This window comes from Arachis stenosperma, chromosome 9 (genome assembly GCF_014773155.1).
Source record: "Arachis stenosperma cultivar V10309 chromosome 9, arast.V10309.gnm1.PFL2, whole genome shotgun sequence".
Classification (NCBI taxonomy): domain Eukaryota; kingdom Viridiplantae; phylum Streptophyta; class Magnoliopsida; order Fabales; family Fabaceae; genus Arachis; species Arachis stenosperma.
The window spans coordinates 158828512-158845805 of NC_080385.1; the positions used below are offsets into that span (position 1 = coordinate 158828512).

At 31.4% G+C, this 17294-nt stretch overlaps 2 protein-coding genes across 8 annotated transcripts; both read left to right on the plus strand.

The window, feature by feature from the left end:
- Positions 1-115: 115 nt before the first annotated feature.
- Positions 116-2489, plus strand: LOC130948422 (E3 ubiquitin-protein ligase RING1). Of its 2 annotated transcripts, none has more exons than XR_009073047.1 (2): positions 116-1286; positions 2263-2489. XR_009073047.1 is itself a non-coding variant. In XM_057877141.1 (2 exons), the coding sequence occupies exon 1, from the start codon at positions 189-191 to the stop codon at positions 1185-1187; it is 999 nt and encodes a 332-aa protein (XP_057733124.1). In that variant the 5' UTR covers positions 116-188; the 3' UTR covers positions 1188-1199; positions 2263-2489. The 2 variants fall into 2 exon arrangements, 1 of the variants encoding a protein (XP_057733124.1); XM_057877141.1 differs by having other exon boundaries at positions 116-1199.
- Positions 2490-6770: 4281 nt separating this feature from the next.
- On the plus strand, positions 6771-11544 carry LOC130951953 (uncharacterized). 6 transcript variants are annotated; one of them, XM_057880710.1, is made up of 5 exons: positions 6771-7068; positions 7194-7257; positions 9122-9325; positions 10317-10487; positions 11003-11544. In XM_057880710.1, exons 1-5 carry the CDS (start codon positions 6942-6944, stop codon positions 11262-11264), a joined length of 828 nt encoding a protein of 275 aa, XP_057736693.1. In that variant the 5' UTR covers positions 6771-6941; the 3' UTR covers positions 11265-11544. The 6 variants fall into 6 exon arrangements, with proteins under 6 accessions (XP_057736693.1, XP_057736695.1, XP_057736696.1 ...); XM_057880712.1 differs by having other exon boundaries at positions 6777-7068; positions 7194-7312; positions 9271-9325; positions 10322-10487; XM_057880715.1 differs by having other exon boundaries at positions 6905-7068; positions 9271-9325; positions 10322-10487.
- Positions 11545-17294: the final 5750 nt, after the last annotated feature.

Consider the following 17294-nt stretch of genomic DNA (forward strand, 5'->3'; position numbering starts at 1 on the left):
GGCTAAGAAAGAATGAAGAAACTCGGTTTGGGCTGGCCCAATTATATTTCGGTCTGGCCCAATTATAGGCCCAATTTTTTGTTGTCCCTTTTTACGAACGGAAGGCGAAGAGGGAGGGAGTTGCTTCTTTCTCCTTCGTTTCGTTCGAAACGAGGTTCTTTGAATATTGGGGTTGTTAGTTAAAAACCATGTCGTCCGGCGAGGCCGTCGTCGGCGGAGCTAAGCCGTACTTCTGTCACGTTTGCACCCGGAGAATCACCGTCTCCGACGAATCCGAGCCTTTCTGTCCGATTTGCCTCCAAGGCTTCGTTGAAGAATTCACCGATCCCAACCCTAACCCTAACGAAAACATCTCCTTCAGTTTCGGCCCCGATCCTTCCTCCGATGCTCAACTCCCCTTCCATCCTTTGTCCTTCCTCCCTTTCCTGCTCTCCTCCGCCGCCGCCGCCTCCACCACCATCGACCTCCAGAACCCTCGCATCTTCTCCAGTTCCTCCGGATCCACGCCGGGACATGAATTTATTCGATCCGATATGTTCGACCCGTTTATGTTTCTCCAGAACCACCTCCAAGGCCTTCGCGCCGACGGAGCAAATGTACAATTCGAGATCAACCACCCTTCAGACCCAGGGTTTCGCCTTCCGGCGAACATCGGCGATTACTTCCTCGGTCCCGGCCTTGAGCAGTTGATTCAGCAGCTAGCCGAGAACGATCCCAACCGTTATGGTACCCCGCCGGCGTCGAAGACCGCCGTGGAGAATCTTCCTACGGTGACGGTGGACGACGAGTTGCTGAACTCCGAGCATAACCAGTGCGCGGTTTGCCAGGACGAGTTCGAGAAGGGGTCGCAGGTGAGGCAGATGCCTTGTAAACACGTCTATCACGATGATTGCTTGCTTCCGTGGCTTCAACTACACAATTCTTGCCCTGTTTGCCGGTATGAATTGCCAACCGACGACCCTGATTATGAGAATCGGAATCGCCAGGGGGACGGTGGTGGTGATGGTTCGAGGTCTGGCAGTGGCAGTGGCGGTGGCGGTGGCGGCAGCGGCAGCGGTGACGCCTCTGGGGGTAGACCTGTTCCCAGGACTTTTAGGATATCTTTGCGATACCCGTTTGGTTCGGGTGGGTCTCCGCAGGAAAGTGGCGACAGAGGATGGGAAAGTAGGCAAGAAGATTTGGATTGAACCGAAGGAGATGTGAGTTTGTTATGATTTCAGGATTGAATCTTTTTTCTGTATAGTATGATACTGCTATTGATAACTGATGCCATTTTTTGTCGTTTGGTAAGTTATTTTCTTGTTGGAGTTGTAAATTATCTAAACTGCATCTTGTGATTTTAACTAGGGATTTGTTAAACTATTAATATTCTGTGTGTATACTTCCATTATCTATCTTGTTATTTTGACTTGTGAAATGTTAAATATTCATATACAAGGTTTTCCTTCATTAAAGGTTGTGCTTGGTAGAATGAAGTGAAAATGAATTAATGAAGAGATGTGATGACAATGTAGTATTCTACAACACCTGAGATAGAAGCCTGTAGGTATTGTCGTATTGAACTAGGGAATTGGGATCCTTTTCAACTACTTTATCAAGAATGCAGATGTTTGGTAGAATATATTTACGGGCGGACGCGGTTACAAAAAGTAATAAAATTTCTCTTAGGAGGCTAGAATAAAATTTCTCTTAGGAGGCTAGTAGCAAACTAGAAAGCGAATCAGTGTGTATATCAGTATATGTTTTAACACTCTTACACCCTTCTTATACTTAAATGCAATCAATTTTATAACACCTTGGGGGGAGACAGATACTTTCTGATAGTTTAGATCGTGCACACATACATCACATGACTTTGGTAGATTTATCTTTTAGATTTTATTCAGCAGAACTAGCTGCTAGGATTTTGTTTAGGTAAGCAGTTCATATTTTAGTTTGATAAATATTCAAATTTGATGGTTGAGTTCATCTTTTGTGCACCCCGAGATTTGAAGAATTTTCTGAAATCCTTGATAGTTTGGTAGAACAAACTCAACAAATCTTAGCCTTAAGATGTCATAACCCCTCCGCATATGCAAAATTTCTGTTGAGGTTCTCCCACTTGATGCTGCTCAATTTCTCTTGGTTTACTAATTAAATGTAAATATGTGGATTCCTTGTTGGATTTTTGGATATATTTGTGCATTCAATAATGATGAAACTACGTGTTGATATCAAATATAAGTACTTACAAGAATAGTTTATCATTTGATATATCTGCAGGTATCATTTCGTGTTGGAAAATTGGAAATTATCCCCTCGCATTGCTCTATTTATGGAAGTTCTTGTGTCTCCAAACCCGCCGTTCACCCTCTTCATCTATAGAGATACTAGGCACTGTTATTTAAGTGATTAATCTTTTTTCATGTGTACAGATCATTTTGCAGTGTTGACTACACCCTTTATTTGCTCTCTCTGTGTTATCCAATATCAATACCGCCCTTTATTTACATTCTTTCTTTGCCCAACATATAAGATACTTATCAATACCATGTCATGGCTCAATCCTTCTTCACATAGTATTGGAATGTATTAGAGTGATTAGCCGACTCGCCAAATAAGTTGGTATCACCATTTAGATCAAAATTTTAGAGTAACGGTCATTTGTGGAGGGTATTTTAATTTTTTTCTAATTATTAAATTGAATGTTGGTGTTAGTTGTTATTGTTAGAGTAAATTACTAATTTCGCCACCGAATTATTAAGATGCTGACAAATATGACCTCTACATTTGTTAACTACAAAAGTACATCTCAAATATTAAAAATGCTACAAAAATGTCCAACCGTATAAAAGAGTTTGCTCTGTTAATGGAACTATTCGAGGTGTCGAACGGATTTCGTTATTCCCGTTCTCCTCCTTCTCTTTCGTTCTCCCACACTCTCCAAAGTAACTGCAACAACAACAAATAGCATCCCAATCACTCCTTCCCTCCCCCAAACCTCCTCAGAGCAGCGGCAAGAACATCTCCGTCCCTCCCCAAACTATCATTGTTTCTCTCTGAGTACAATGTTGTCTCTTCTTCTACCGCTCTCTCTGCCTTGTTCTCTCTCTGTCTTTGGTCATTTCCTTACTCAGCCACTTTTCTATTAACAAAGTAGATTTTTTGTACGCTTGAATATTTTTGAAATATTTTTTAATGTTTAAGAGATATTTTTGTAATTAACAAAAATAGAAGTCATTTTTGTTAGCGTATTGATAATTCGAGAGTAAAATTAGTAAGTTACTCTTATTTAGGGATGTCAGTGGAGTAAGACGGAAGTGGAGGATGTCTTCGTGCTCTCCATCTCTGCCCCTAGATTTTCTCTCCCTCGCTGTTTTCATTCTCCGTCATGGGGGAATATTACTTCCCATCCTCATTCTTCACTGGGTCTCATTCTCTGTGGAGATCCCATTTTTCATCTCTCTTGTAGTTCTGAATAATTATTAATTTCCATAGGAGTAAAGCTGAAAGTATTCATCCTATACAAAAATAGTAAAATTTTATACAAAAAGTCTAAACGATAAGATAGTGACTTCTTTCAAAGTGATGCAGTGGACGAGGTGGAGGACGCGACTGCAGAAAGGAGAATGGACATGATGACAGAGTTGCGAAAAGGAACGCCACAAATATAGAGAACGATGCGATGAGGGTCATGGAACGATAACGGGTGACAATATGGTGAGACGGTGGGAAATAAATTTATGAGCGCGGACGGTGGGAATCCCTGCGCTGACGGTGGGAATCCCCGCTCGGGTCTCCACGTCTGCCTCGAGGGAATTTTGCCTCCGTCCCCATCCCTGCTGAAAAAAATTTTCATAGTCGAATCTCTATTCGTGGCCGTTTCTGCAGGGATGCCCGCATCTCGAGTTTTGCCATCTATTCTTATTGTTTCTTATTAGGGTTAAGTACTTTTTTCGTCCCTAAGATCTTGGATCAAAATCAAAATCATTCCCAACCTTTTTTTCTTATTAATATCATCCTCAACGTTATAAAACATTATAAAATCGTTTTTTTCAAAAAAAAATGTCACTTTTACTCCCTAATAGCAATTAGCACTTATTTCAATTATTATATTCTATTTTATTTATTTTTAAATAATCTTAATTAATTTTATTTTTTACTAGAATTGCATCTTCTATTATCATATTCTATAATGAGATACAATTTCAAATATATAACAGCTCTTGTTATTATATTTTTTTTAAATAAACTTCTGTTTTTTTTTTTTTCATTTCAACTATCTATAAATTTTAAGTATATACTTAAAAGATACCTCTACTAATGATAATATAATGTGTATTAGTTAAGAAAATCATAACATGAATGTCATTTTCATAAATCATAATCATTTCATCTTCGATTTGCAGGATAACTTGGGTGATTGTTTTGTTTTGCGAGTTTCGCCTGCATGCCTCTGAGTAAGGGGATTATTTTCATGGATTGTTGGTGGAGAGATTAGAACAGCTGAATGTGGCATACAATGTGCTCTGAGATGTTATTCTTGTAAAAATTTCGGTACTAAATTTGAACTAATTTATTTCATCTATTGTTCCTCTAATTTTTTTAAAATACTTTCATCATCATATCTTGATGTTCCAAAAAAATAGCTTCATTATAGCAGGCTTAAAAGATGTAATTTGTTGGTAGAGCATAAAAGAAAAAAAATAATAAACAACAAAAATTACTGAGTATAACATTATATCTATTGGTGGATCAACTATCTGCAAGACCCAATTTTCAAAGACAACAAAGCTGTGAAATGAAATCGTGCCTTCCCAAAATGAAAATGAGTGAAGAGTTTGTATATCTAAGATCAAATACTGAGAGGTTTTATACAGTCAAAATACAATTATCGTGCCTTCCCAATGATTAAAATGATTTGTTCTCCTTGACAAATAAAGATAGAATTCTTAATCATGTATTCTTTTTTATGTAAAACAATTATCTTTGCGAATGGAAATGATAAAATGGTAGTTTTCAATATTGCTTTCTAAAAACTTTGGGTAATTTTTGAACGAATAGAAAAGACAGGAGGTTTTACGACTTTAAAGAATAAGATATTATCAATGTTATCATAATAACATGGAATTTATGAAAATTTAATAATGTAATTGTGTTTGAGTGCCATAAGCTAAATTGATCATTTAGAATTCACAATTTGAATAAAATTTATATTGGAATGGACAATAGAAAGATGAGTGGATGAAGATCTTCATCTTGTTTTATATCGTGGCCTCATTAAGTACATGTGTATGAGTTGTTGAAGTAGTTGCACATTCTATGTTTTGGTCTTATTTGTATGAATTTTGTATCAAGATATTTTTATTTTGAGTTTGATATTTATTTAAAATAAATAAATAAATAATCACATAGTTAGAAGCCAAACAATAACAAAATGGTTGCAATGTAAACCATGTATAAACACTTGTTTTTGGACCTAGTGTTCTTCCTCTTTTTCATTTTTAATTTTTGTCAGCTTTGGTTATTAGTATATTTTTGTTTCTTCACATATTGTTTTAACACAATTGACTACGTGCACATTAAAATTAGTTATCGAAATTAGTCATTAGTATAAAATATATATATTAAAAATAAATTAAACTATATATATTTATACATAAATATATTAATAACTAATTTTAGTATACAAATAATATTTTTGTAACACAATAGGCCTCTTGCTAAGCTTTGGGGAGGGATGCAATTTCGGTTAAACAAACAAGGTTAGTAGTTGTTATCGACCTATCGTTTGGAACCTGAATGGAAAAGTACCAAATAACATCATTATTGTTATTCACAGTTGAGTAAATAACTATAGAATAAACTATAAAAAAATGTCCATAAATTATTAAATCGCTGAATTTTGTTTTTAAATTTGTTAACAAAAATACATTCTCAAAATATTTATAACGTGATAAAAATTATTCAACAGTTAAATATATACTTTAAAAAAGATTTTAGAGATCAAAATTAGATATATTTTTTTCAAACAAAATTAGAAAAATAAAAAAATATAAATATTTTTAGAATTTGGTAATTTTATGTTAAGTAGACATTTTTTGTGATTTCTTTTGTTAAATGGCTAAAAATATTTTTAAAAAATAAAAAAATTAGAGAACGAATTTCAATTTTATTTTTTATATGCACTTTTTAAATAATAAATATCTCAAGAATTTTGCTAAATATAAAAGGCATTTGCACTTATAGAAAAAAATTGTATTTCTTGTTTATTTCTGTCAATGATCTGATAATTTGAAAGTATTTTTGGTAGTTTACTCGTAATTATACATACTGTTTCTGTTTGGCAAATAATAATAATATTCATTTTTGGCCCTTAAAACCCAAGCACAAATTCTGTTGACTGAGTGCAAGAATGTATACCAGGCGTTATTTAATTATCATCTAATATTTTTTTAACATATTCAATTATTATCTAATATTTTTTTAACAAGTATAAAAAGTGATAAAATTGTGGAAGAATAGGAAAAAAAAGATTAAAAAAATTATTAATTGTTGATTGATTGAATTATGAAGATAAAACTAAATATATATAAAATATTATTTACGAAAAATAAAAATAAAAATAAGATAAGATAAGAAGATAATATAAAGATTAGATAAGATAATAAAGACTAAATTTGTTACGCTAGTGAGACTTATTTATTGTTGTTGAAGAATGGTTTAATAAAAAGCACAGCAACAACTATATATTAATATATACAATATTAGAAATTGACTTGCTTAATAATTGAACTATTGTTCTTATGTTGACCAACAATTCCTGTGGCTTGCTGAACACTACTGTTTGAGACCTTCAAGAACTTTATTATATAAAGGAGTATCTCACATCCTTTGCCTAAAGAAAGCTGAAGCTCAGAAATCAAGCCAAGTAGTAGTGTTCAATTCAAGAAAGAAAAAACATGGACAAGGTTGTTTATATTTATGTCCTTTTGGGGCTATTTGCAGCTTCAATTTTCAGTTCATGCATTTGTGGGACTTCCACGAAGTTTGAGACACATGGTGATTGCAATCTCTTTGGAAGTATTGGTGAGTTCAGTCCTTAATTATTAATAATCACTTTGATAAACCACAATTATTTCATTTAGTAATCCAACTTAAAGAGAGTACAATTAATTGTTAGATATGTTTTGTTCTGTTTCTGGGTGATTCAGCGGAGAAATCAGTGAGCAATGCAATAGAAACCATCTACATTGGCATACTCGTTCTAGGAATCAAGTTTGTTAACAACCTTTTCTCCATCTGTTACAAGGAATCTGCATCTTATACCATGGTCATGCCATTTTGGATAGCACTTGCACTCTCATATATTTGCATGTCAAACTGAACAATTCCTTAACTTTTAGCGTTTGAAATTTGTTGGAAGGAAAGAATCACGTTTAGATTTCTTGTCAACTTTTAGTTTGGTAATTTTTTTTTATGAACGCAGAAGTGATTTTGCTATCAAAACCACATTTACAAAAAGCAACTATTTTTAACTTTTGCGTTTTTTTTAACGGACTTTTAGCCATGAAATATACTAAATATTTATTTACATTTTACCAACTTTATCCCTTATGTATATTATCATATTATTTATAAAATTTGTATTATTTCTATTTATATGAGCTCTATTTTTTCTTTTTTATTTTTTTTTATTTTTTTATCAACTGTTTGTTTGACATTATGCACTTTTATAATGGTGATTTTTGTGTATTATGTTTGTTATTATCTTTTTATACTATGATTTATTGATTCTATTAGTTAAAGTAAATTAAACAAAAAATTAACTGTAATAATAATAATAATAATAATAATAATAATAATAATAATAATAATAATAATAATAATAAATTATAACATATTAAAAAAGAATACTAAAAATATATTATATAAAAAACATCATCAATAATTTTTAGATTTGTTTCAATCACTACAAAGTGAATATTTAATTTTTTTTATTATTTTTAGTACTCTCTTTTATAATTGTAATTCTCGTATATTATATTTTAGTATAACTTTTTTTTTGTAATATAGATTATGATTCCATTAAGAAAGATAAATTAAATAAAAAATTAATCATAAATAATAAGATGATGATTCTCTTTTATATTTTTTATTTTTATTTAAAAATATATTTTGTCTATTTTTATATGTTATTTTTATTTTGGTAAATAAATATTAATTTTATTATAAAATTAACTAATAAAATTTATTTAAATATCTAAATTAAAATAATAGGATAATATAAAAAAATTATTTAAGTTAATGTTCTAATTTTTTATTTGAAAATGATTTTGAATAATATAAAATCAAATAATATTTATTTTATTATAATCTATTTTAATATAAAAATTATCAAATATAAATTATTTTAATACAAATTTATTTTTTTTAAAAATTAAATTTACAAAATTAATTTTATACCAACTTTTGTTTGTGAACTATAATTCAAACACACGCTAAACAAGAGAAGGTCAAGTACAATTTGTCTTCTATTCTATCATTCTATGCAAGCACATGTTCAATGTGGTTACTGGCAATTTGTTCTCATGACACATGGATGGATGAGAACATTTGAAGTAGAAATATCACTCGACAAACTTCAAAAGAAATTAATGACAATAAAAAAAAGAGAATGTGATATCTGGTGTTTAAACTATAATAATATATTAAAAAAATTATAACATTCTTATGTAATTTTCATAATATTATGTGTATTAATGAAAGTATCTAGTGAGAGTGTGAGACTTCTCTTCCCTTTTTTTTTATTTGTAGGTCATATAGAAATAGAAATTAGTACAACAGTCAATAGACCAATTCAATAATTTTTTTCGACGGGTCTAGATTTTTTTTGGATTGTCTATAACATTTTTCAATTCAACAAGTTAAAGATTAATCTGTCACAAATCTAAATTACATTTAAAGGTATGCCACTAACAAATGAATTGCTGCATACATAAGATGAGATTCGAATTTTCATCACTTACTTAAACTGACGAGTTAACTTACTACTTTTTTTTAAGAATGAACTAATCACTTAACCAATTCAAGTTGGTCTCAGTTAATGGTCTAGATTTTCTTCTTTTTTTTTTTTGGTTAGGTCTAAATTTTCTTTTATTGGGATATGTTCACAAATTAGTTACGCAAAAGGCCCAATTGTTAGCTTATTGGGCTTCAATACATCACCGACTCAAAAAAAAAAACATTTTCGCTACAAGCTTCGCTCATTTTCTCTCACCTGTTCCTCAGAGAGAGATGGAAGAAGGCGATGGGAAGGAATCACCCACCAATTCACAACAAACTGGTAATGAAACTTCACCATTTATTTTTTCAGTTCTTTTATTCTCTATTACTATTGTTATTACTGTGTGAAAGAAGAATTTACAGTTGCAAGGTGCAGTTTTTGTGTTGCTGAATAATTTATTTCATTTATTTGAGATCAGAGAAGTAGGTAAAACGGGTTATTATGGAGCAGCTGCAACACGATTTGAATATAGGGTGTAACACAATTTCATTGATTGAAGAAAAAAAAAGTTTGTACCTCAATTTAGGACCAGAGAATCAGTGGTTGATAGTGACTTCTAGTTTATTCTTTCTTTTTCTATGGCCAAACCTCATTTTCAAATTTCAACCAACATAATCACACAAAATTATAGAGCTTAGAGAAACTTGAACCATAAAACTCACTAACTCGAGTGTTTGGTACCATTGTTGCCTCCTTGTCTTAAAGTTTTGCAGATAATTATAGTCACAAAGTTGTGATTATGGAGTACTTTGGAAAATTTTACAATTTTATGTGGATATTTATAAACCGAAAAAGAAAGAAAGAAAGAAAATTATATTATGTGTAAAGTAGTATAAAGTATCATAAGTTGGAGTTGATGAGCTTGACTGAAAGTGCAAGCTGGATTTTATTGTGGAGGCAAAGCTTAAAAAAGAGCATATTCAAGTAGTAGTTATTTATTACAGTTTCTTGGGTCCAATGTAATATTCTTTCTTCTTGTGGTAATCTACATTTTACTTTTACTATAAATAGATAACTTTGTATCAGATGTGCAACTGCAAGTTGGCTAGTAATGGTTTTTAATGGTGACTGTTTTATGCTTTAAAGTTTCTGTCATCTCTCCCAGGATCAGTCTTTTGAATGTAGCATCTATGGGACCAGTTGCAAATTGAGACTGCAATGCTATTAAATTCTATTTTTTCTTTAAAATTACTTGTTCTTTTTCTTTTTTTTCTTACTACCAATAAGTGACCTTTAAGCCAACAATCTAATTTGTGTTTATTTGATTAAGTCCAGTTTCTGATGATGATGAGATAGACTACACAACCAAACCAGAGTTCTATGATCCAGATCTTGATGATAAGGATGAAAAATGGGTTCAAAAGAAAAGACAACAGTGTGGCTCTGATGCTGTGCTTAGCTGCCCTGCTTGCTTCACCACTCTATGCCTACAATGTCAAAGGTATATATGGTTGAATATGAATGTTTTTAAGCTTTCATATTTTGTGATATCTTCTCTGCAATCACAAAATGATTGATTATTGTTTTGGTTGCCGTATGTGTTTCTTTATATTAATTAAATAGTCGTGCGTGTAAGTGATACATCAGAACTATGAAATGCAAGACAACCCTTCGAATTAGGGAGACTTATTCTTCCTACTAGATGGGGAAGTGGAAGGATATTATTCTAATTGCTGATGGAAACTGGAAAATAATGGAATTGCTGGAGACATTGCTGGCTTTCAAAACTTTTTCTTGATAAATTTAAGAGAGAATCATTAAAACTCAGAAAACCAAATGCCATCAGTGTATCCCTTCCATTGGTGACTTCAATTTAGAACCTGTTTTCCTTTTAGCAGCTATTGCTTCGCCTCGTGCAACTTCTCCAAGTGGTAGCATTGGAGGATATTCAGAGCTCTACTACTGAAATTATTGTTGATACGCATTTTAGTCACAATAAAATTTTATCTCTTGCAGGCATGAAAAATATGTGACACGGTACAGAGCCGTATTCGCTGTAAACTGCAAGATTAATGATGATAATATTTTGATGGAAGATACTCCTAGATCAAGAAAAAGAAACAGAGGAGGGGCCGGAAGATCGGATGGGCAGGAAGCAACTTCTGCCAACAATGAAACATTCAAACAGGTTTGCTGCTCAGTTTGCTCAACGGAGGTAGGCGTGATCGACGAAGATGAGGTTTATCATTTCTTCAACGTTCTCCCAAGTGAATCCTGACTGACTCAGATTTATGGTTAAATACCGTCGGCCAAATCATGCTGCTGGTTGCTGAGTTTCACTTCCTTGCAAAATTTCAACCAAAAACCAATTGATCTCGCTGTATCTATCTGTTTTTAGATATAAGAAAACATCATTTCTTCACTTTGAATCTTTCGCCCTCATAACCAGTGCCAGGTGGTGTAGTTAGTGGAGGAATATTATGATCTATGATGCTCAATTCCTTGTGAAGGAGATCTTCTTCCTTGAAATAAAGCTTCCTTTCCAATACCTTTGTGAATTTCGTAGTCTCTTGCTTTTTTTTTTAAATCAATCTTGTTTTCTTTTTTGGTTGTCGACGGTATTTTCTAATCCGGCAGGTCAAAGACTAATTCATCGCGAATCTAAACTTTATTTGAGGGTCTGTCGCTGCTCAATAAATTGATGTATATACAAAGTAAGATTTGAACATCTTTAAGTGGACGATGATCACTTGATCAAGTCAAGTTGATTTTTTTAATCAATCTTTGATGGATATTGATTTCATTGAAACACTAAATGGCTCAAATCTCAAAAGGACTGAAAACTGGCCCATTAACTTACAATAAGCTACTCAATGGATAAAACCATGTCCAATAAAACATTTAACCGAATTAACCAACTTGGGTTGGTCGAGTGGTCAGCTCACTCGTCCGCTTAAGCAAGTATCGGGGGTTCGAATCCTGCCTTATGCATGCAGCAACTCATTGGTCAGCGACAGACCCTTAAATGGAGCTTAGATCCGCGACGTATTAGTTCTTGACCTATAAAAATATTTAACCGAATTTGATGTGTCCAATGTTTTCAAGTCACAACTTTTCACTTGTAAATATTATTTATGGTGATTATTGGCATGAAGATGTTTTTGTTAGATTATGATAATTAAAAATTACTAGATAATTTGATATATTTGATTAAATTATTTGATATAATATGTGTTTATATTTTAATATGAAAAAAATTTAAAGATAACTATAATTTATTATTTTTAGTCTTTTAATTATCAGTTCAATTTTTTTGGTCTAACAATTTAATTATTAGTCCAATAATATATTTTTAGCTTATATTTTTAGATATTAATAATTAATTATTAGTCAAAAATAAAAAATTTGGTTAGCCTTCTAGCATTCCTCTTTAATTTATCTTGACACCCGACGTGTGATTTTTTTTTCACGTATAATTTGATTACCTTAATTTAATTTTCACTTCGTCATGTTTTGTAGATTTTCTCAACAACGTTCTTGAACTACTATTTGAGTTCTATTTAAGGGTTTGTTGGCTAATGAATTGCTGCATGTAACAGATAGAATTCGAATTTTCGACACTTGTTTAAACAGACGAGTGAAGTTATCACTCGATTAACCCAAGTTGATTTTTATTTTGTTTTTTAATTCCATGCTAAATGGTTCCTCTTCCAGCCGCCAAGTTTGAACATAAACCGATAAACATGCACAAAACTAAATATCTTTTTTTTTTTTCAGTTTTCTTTTGGTTTGTGATTAAAGGCTGTTTATTTAGTTAAAAACCTAACCACTAATAAAAAGGAGGACCTCACCTCACCCATAAATCTCGGAGCATACACGTGTTTGGAAAGAGTTCCATGTATCATAAGATCGGATTAATAATCATGTTAAGTTGTTAATATAGGAATAGGACAATGATCATGATCCAATATTATAATGGGCTAGCATAGAATGTTCCATCATTTCTAGCTTAGAATTAGCAGTATGCAAATCGAGAAAAAGCGCATCAAATCCTTGGCATAATTATTAATCAGGCCCCCTTTTGAGTTGCTTTCTCTAATAAACAATTTCGTAGTGGTTAGGGAAAACATAAAGAATAATATTAATGTGCACAGATTTAGTATTAATATCAATACCAATATCTAATCCATCACCATGAGACATCCCATGAAAAAAGAGGCATCAAGATACGGAAAATATGCCCCGTATGCATCACTTAATTACATTTTTTTATTTTATTTAATCCCTGTTTTATGCTGCTATTCAAGTTGGTGATTTGTGTGTTCTTTGAACAATAAAGCGAAATCAAATTATAATCTATATATATATGATAAGGATGGGTTAGAAAATGTTTTATGTGATTATTTTACATTGATAATCATATATAAATAAAATCCTTATTACTAATCTTATTTATTTAAAACCCAAAATTGATAATACAAAAAGCATAAAATAAAATTTGAAATTTTAGTAAAGGGGGAAAATTAAAACGTTTATTTTGTTGGAAAAAGATGGGTCCAACTTTCTATTTTTCCTTTGGTTTGTTTCTGTCTTTGTTGTCAGATATGAGTATGAGGTCCCAAATTCTAGTTTGCAAATGACCCATCCCAGTATCCCACCTGCTACTTCTTACTTGTTACTTGTTTGTTTTTCCATTGATTGAAAAAAAAAATAATTTTTTTTTATTTTTAAAATAAAAAAGCTGGAAAAAGAAAGTACCTAAAAGTTACATCCATTGGGTGACGAAACTTTTCAAAATCAATGACTACTGACTAGTCTTCTTAAGTCTTAACACCTTAAATTGTTCAACATAATACAACTAAGGTAACACCACTTGTACAAAACTACAAAGTCACCTTTTTTCCCCTCTTTTTTAAAATTCCTTCAGAATTTTTTTTATTTTTTCTTTTGTAGGAAAAATGGATGCTCTTCAATCAATTTTTATATTTTTTGGGTGGTTAAAGGTGAATAATTTTCTATAGCACTCAATATTTTTCTGTGGGCCTTCAATCAGTTTTTTAAAGAATATATTTTCAATAGATTGGTATAAAATGTTACTTTATGGTAGATATGTAAATACTACAAATGAGATTTATAAGAGATGATTACTTTTGTCTTTTTAAATTCAACAATTTTAATTATTAGTTTAATATTGATAGTAATATGAATAATGTATTAATTGATAAGATGTGATAAATGAATTGTTTAGCCCATTTGGCAAATAGAGTGAGAAAGGGGTTTTTGGGTGAAGGGCTTTGAAGGTTGGCCCAAATGAGACACTTGCATGGAATGCATGGTACACGGTGAACAGTACAATATAGCAATAATTAAAGATGGAAAAAATATATAGTGTGAAAGCAACGTGGCAAAAGGTGATTGGATAGGAAAAGATACCACAACTAGCTGGAGATTACCGGAAACTTCCACTGAAACAGCGAGAGTACGGAAAGTTGGTGGGGTCCATCTCGTCGTCCTTCGGTATCCTATAGTTTACTTCTACTACAGTCTACAGCGCGTCCCATTTCTTAGAATTTAATTACAATGCTCCATTAGTATAAAGAATTTTGTGTGTTCATACAGCTAAATTTATCCATTTAGATTATTCATAAATTTAAATTTTATTTTTTTATGGGATAATATATGATTAATAATCGTGTTTATAACTTCAGTATATATAAAATAAATTGATAAAAAAAATTCTTATTTTTATTAAAATAATATTTGTATTTGTTGATACATATATTTAGATTAGTTAAATTTATTCTCGTCCAATAATATTATTAATCAACTTAAATATTTTTTGCGTAATTTAGCCCAACGAAAGAAACTTCGCTTTATTTGAACGAATAAAATGGGTTAAGCAATTCGAGTCCTATGTATGTGATAACTAATTCAACCTATTATAACTTTTCACATATAGTAGATAAAACGACTATCTATTATCATCAAAAAAATTTTATCAAAAATAGATGTTTTCAATTTTTTTTAATTAAGAATATAAAGTATAATCTCTAACCATTTAATATTTTTTTTTTATTATTTTTTTTTGTCATACCTATAAAATGTATAGTAAAAAATCACGGAAATTAGTTTAGTTATGAAGGCAAAGTAGGTGCTGGACGTCGTTATGGAGGGGAAGAGAACTTTACATGCGTATGGTGTTAGTTTACATACAAATCAGACCGAGGGACTTGCCATAAGCAATTCGGACCGAGAGACTTGTGGTAACCATGCGGACCGTCCGATTTGTACAAGAGTTCTCCACAACTCGTTAAGTGAAAATAAAAAATTTTTTATTCCTCCACAATTCGGACCTAACGAGTTGCTCACCCCAACTCCAAATTTTCGTTAACAAAGAAAACGGACTATGCGATTACCTTCAAAGAATATAAAAATAAACTTTCTGCATGTACAAGTCGCAGGGTCCGATTTCTTTCACGTTAATTTCGCCTCTTCTCTCCATGCAAAACGGACCCTCCGATTTGCTCAAGGAAAACTAAAAAAAAATCGTTGGGTCCGATTTCTTATCAACAACTCCGACCAAAAAAGCTGTCCTATATATTAGTCTAGCTCCTCCTCATCTCATAACCCAGGACAACACACCCACCACTTCCATAACCAAATTAATCAACCTAAAAAATCACATTTACACCCCACATGAAAAAAAGAATTGAGAATATCCAATTTCGATCCACTCTATTAATGACTAAATTATCATTTAACTCTATAAATACCTCAACATTTTATATATTTTTCATTCAACTCACACACATATCATACATATATCATGCTTAAAAATTTTGCTAATTTAGACATCAGAATTCTTTATATATGCTCCTACCACTATCTAAAGAGTGAACATGAACACATTCAAATGTATTTGAATTACAACACATTTGTTTTTCATCTCAATTTCAGAAAATCCTCATAAACAATACTATTATTTGTGTATTATTTGTTTGTTTTTTAAAATATAAAAAATAAATTTAATGTATTTTATTTTTTATTAATCAAATTTAATATAAAAATAAAAAAAATAATAAAAATTACGCATATAATATTTTTCGATTTTTATTATAATTTTCTATAAAATAAATAAGTAAATTATTAACTATGCGATGAAGTTTTTAGAACAAAATAATTTTGTTGACTCATATGCTTTAGAAAAGAACAAAATTCCTTTTTCTCGCCCCTATCCAACTTTTATTTTAGACAACTCATAATCTATTGATTGAAAAATGAAAATCCGACTGCTATCCTTTGTTTCTGTTAGACACATGAGCCTTTTGTCAAAGTTTTCAGTAAGTCTTGACAAAATTTGATGACATGTTACGTTAGGCTCTATAACTCGGCTTTGCTTCTTCTACATAGACTATAACTATTCGATTAGGACAATTATACTCCTGTCGAATCATCAAAATGACGTCACGTCAGAGTGTGTAATAAAAGGTCTCTCTCAACTTAAAATCCCAAAGAACCTTTACCCAAAGAACCCTAAAATTATAGAAAACCCTAACATATAGACATTTTTTCCTCTAAAATATCGGCGACAACGAGCTTCAGTGAGATAGTCGTAAGCTTTAGAATTATAGAAAACCCAACTTCGTCTTTTACTGTCTCATTCAAAACTTGTGGCTTATTCATGTTGTGGTTAAAATATATCATAAGCATATAAGTTTTTATATCCTCCATCTTTTTATCACACATTTCATTAATCTCTTTATTCCCTTTGGGAATATGCAATCCAACCTCTAAATTAGGTGAACTTAAGTCATACCAATAGATCTATTTATAACTAACATGTCCTAGTCCCTTAAACATTAGTTCCAAATATCTGAAATTGACAAGATCAATATCTAACAAATAAAATTTATGCACATTGCAATTCATGTAGCACAACACCCCACTAGGGTCCTTTTTCAAACTAACTCCTGTAAAAAAACACAGGAACAACCTCATAAGACATTTACATGCAAAAAAATTTTTAAAAAAAAAGCTAATAATTAACTTATTATTAACCTAATTATAGATTAAAATAATATTTTTTATTAAAGTGATTAAACAAACATACAAGAGACAACCAAAATGTGACTGCTGAACACAATTCAAAAATTGATTAAACAAAAGTTACCTCAACAAAAGCGATAGCTACACCACTGATACTCTATGAAAACCTCCGTTAGAAGCTTCGTTTCTCCCATACAGTGTCGTCACGACCACCTCCAAATATTTAAAAAGGTTATAAATATGCTCAATCATAGAAAATTTT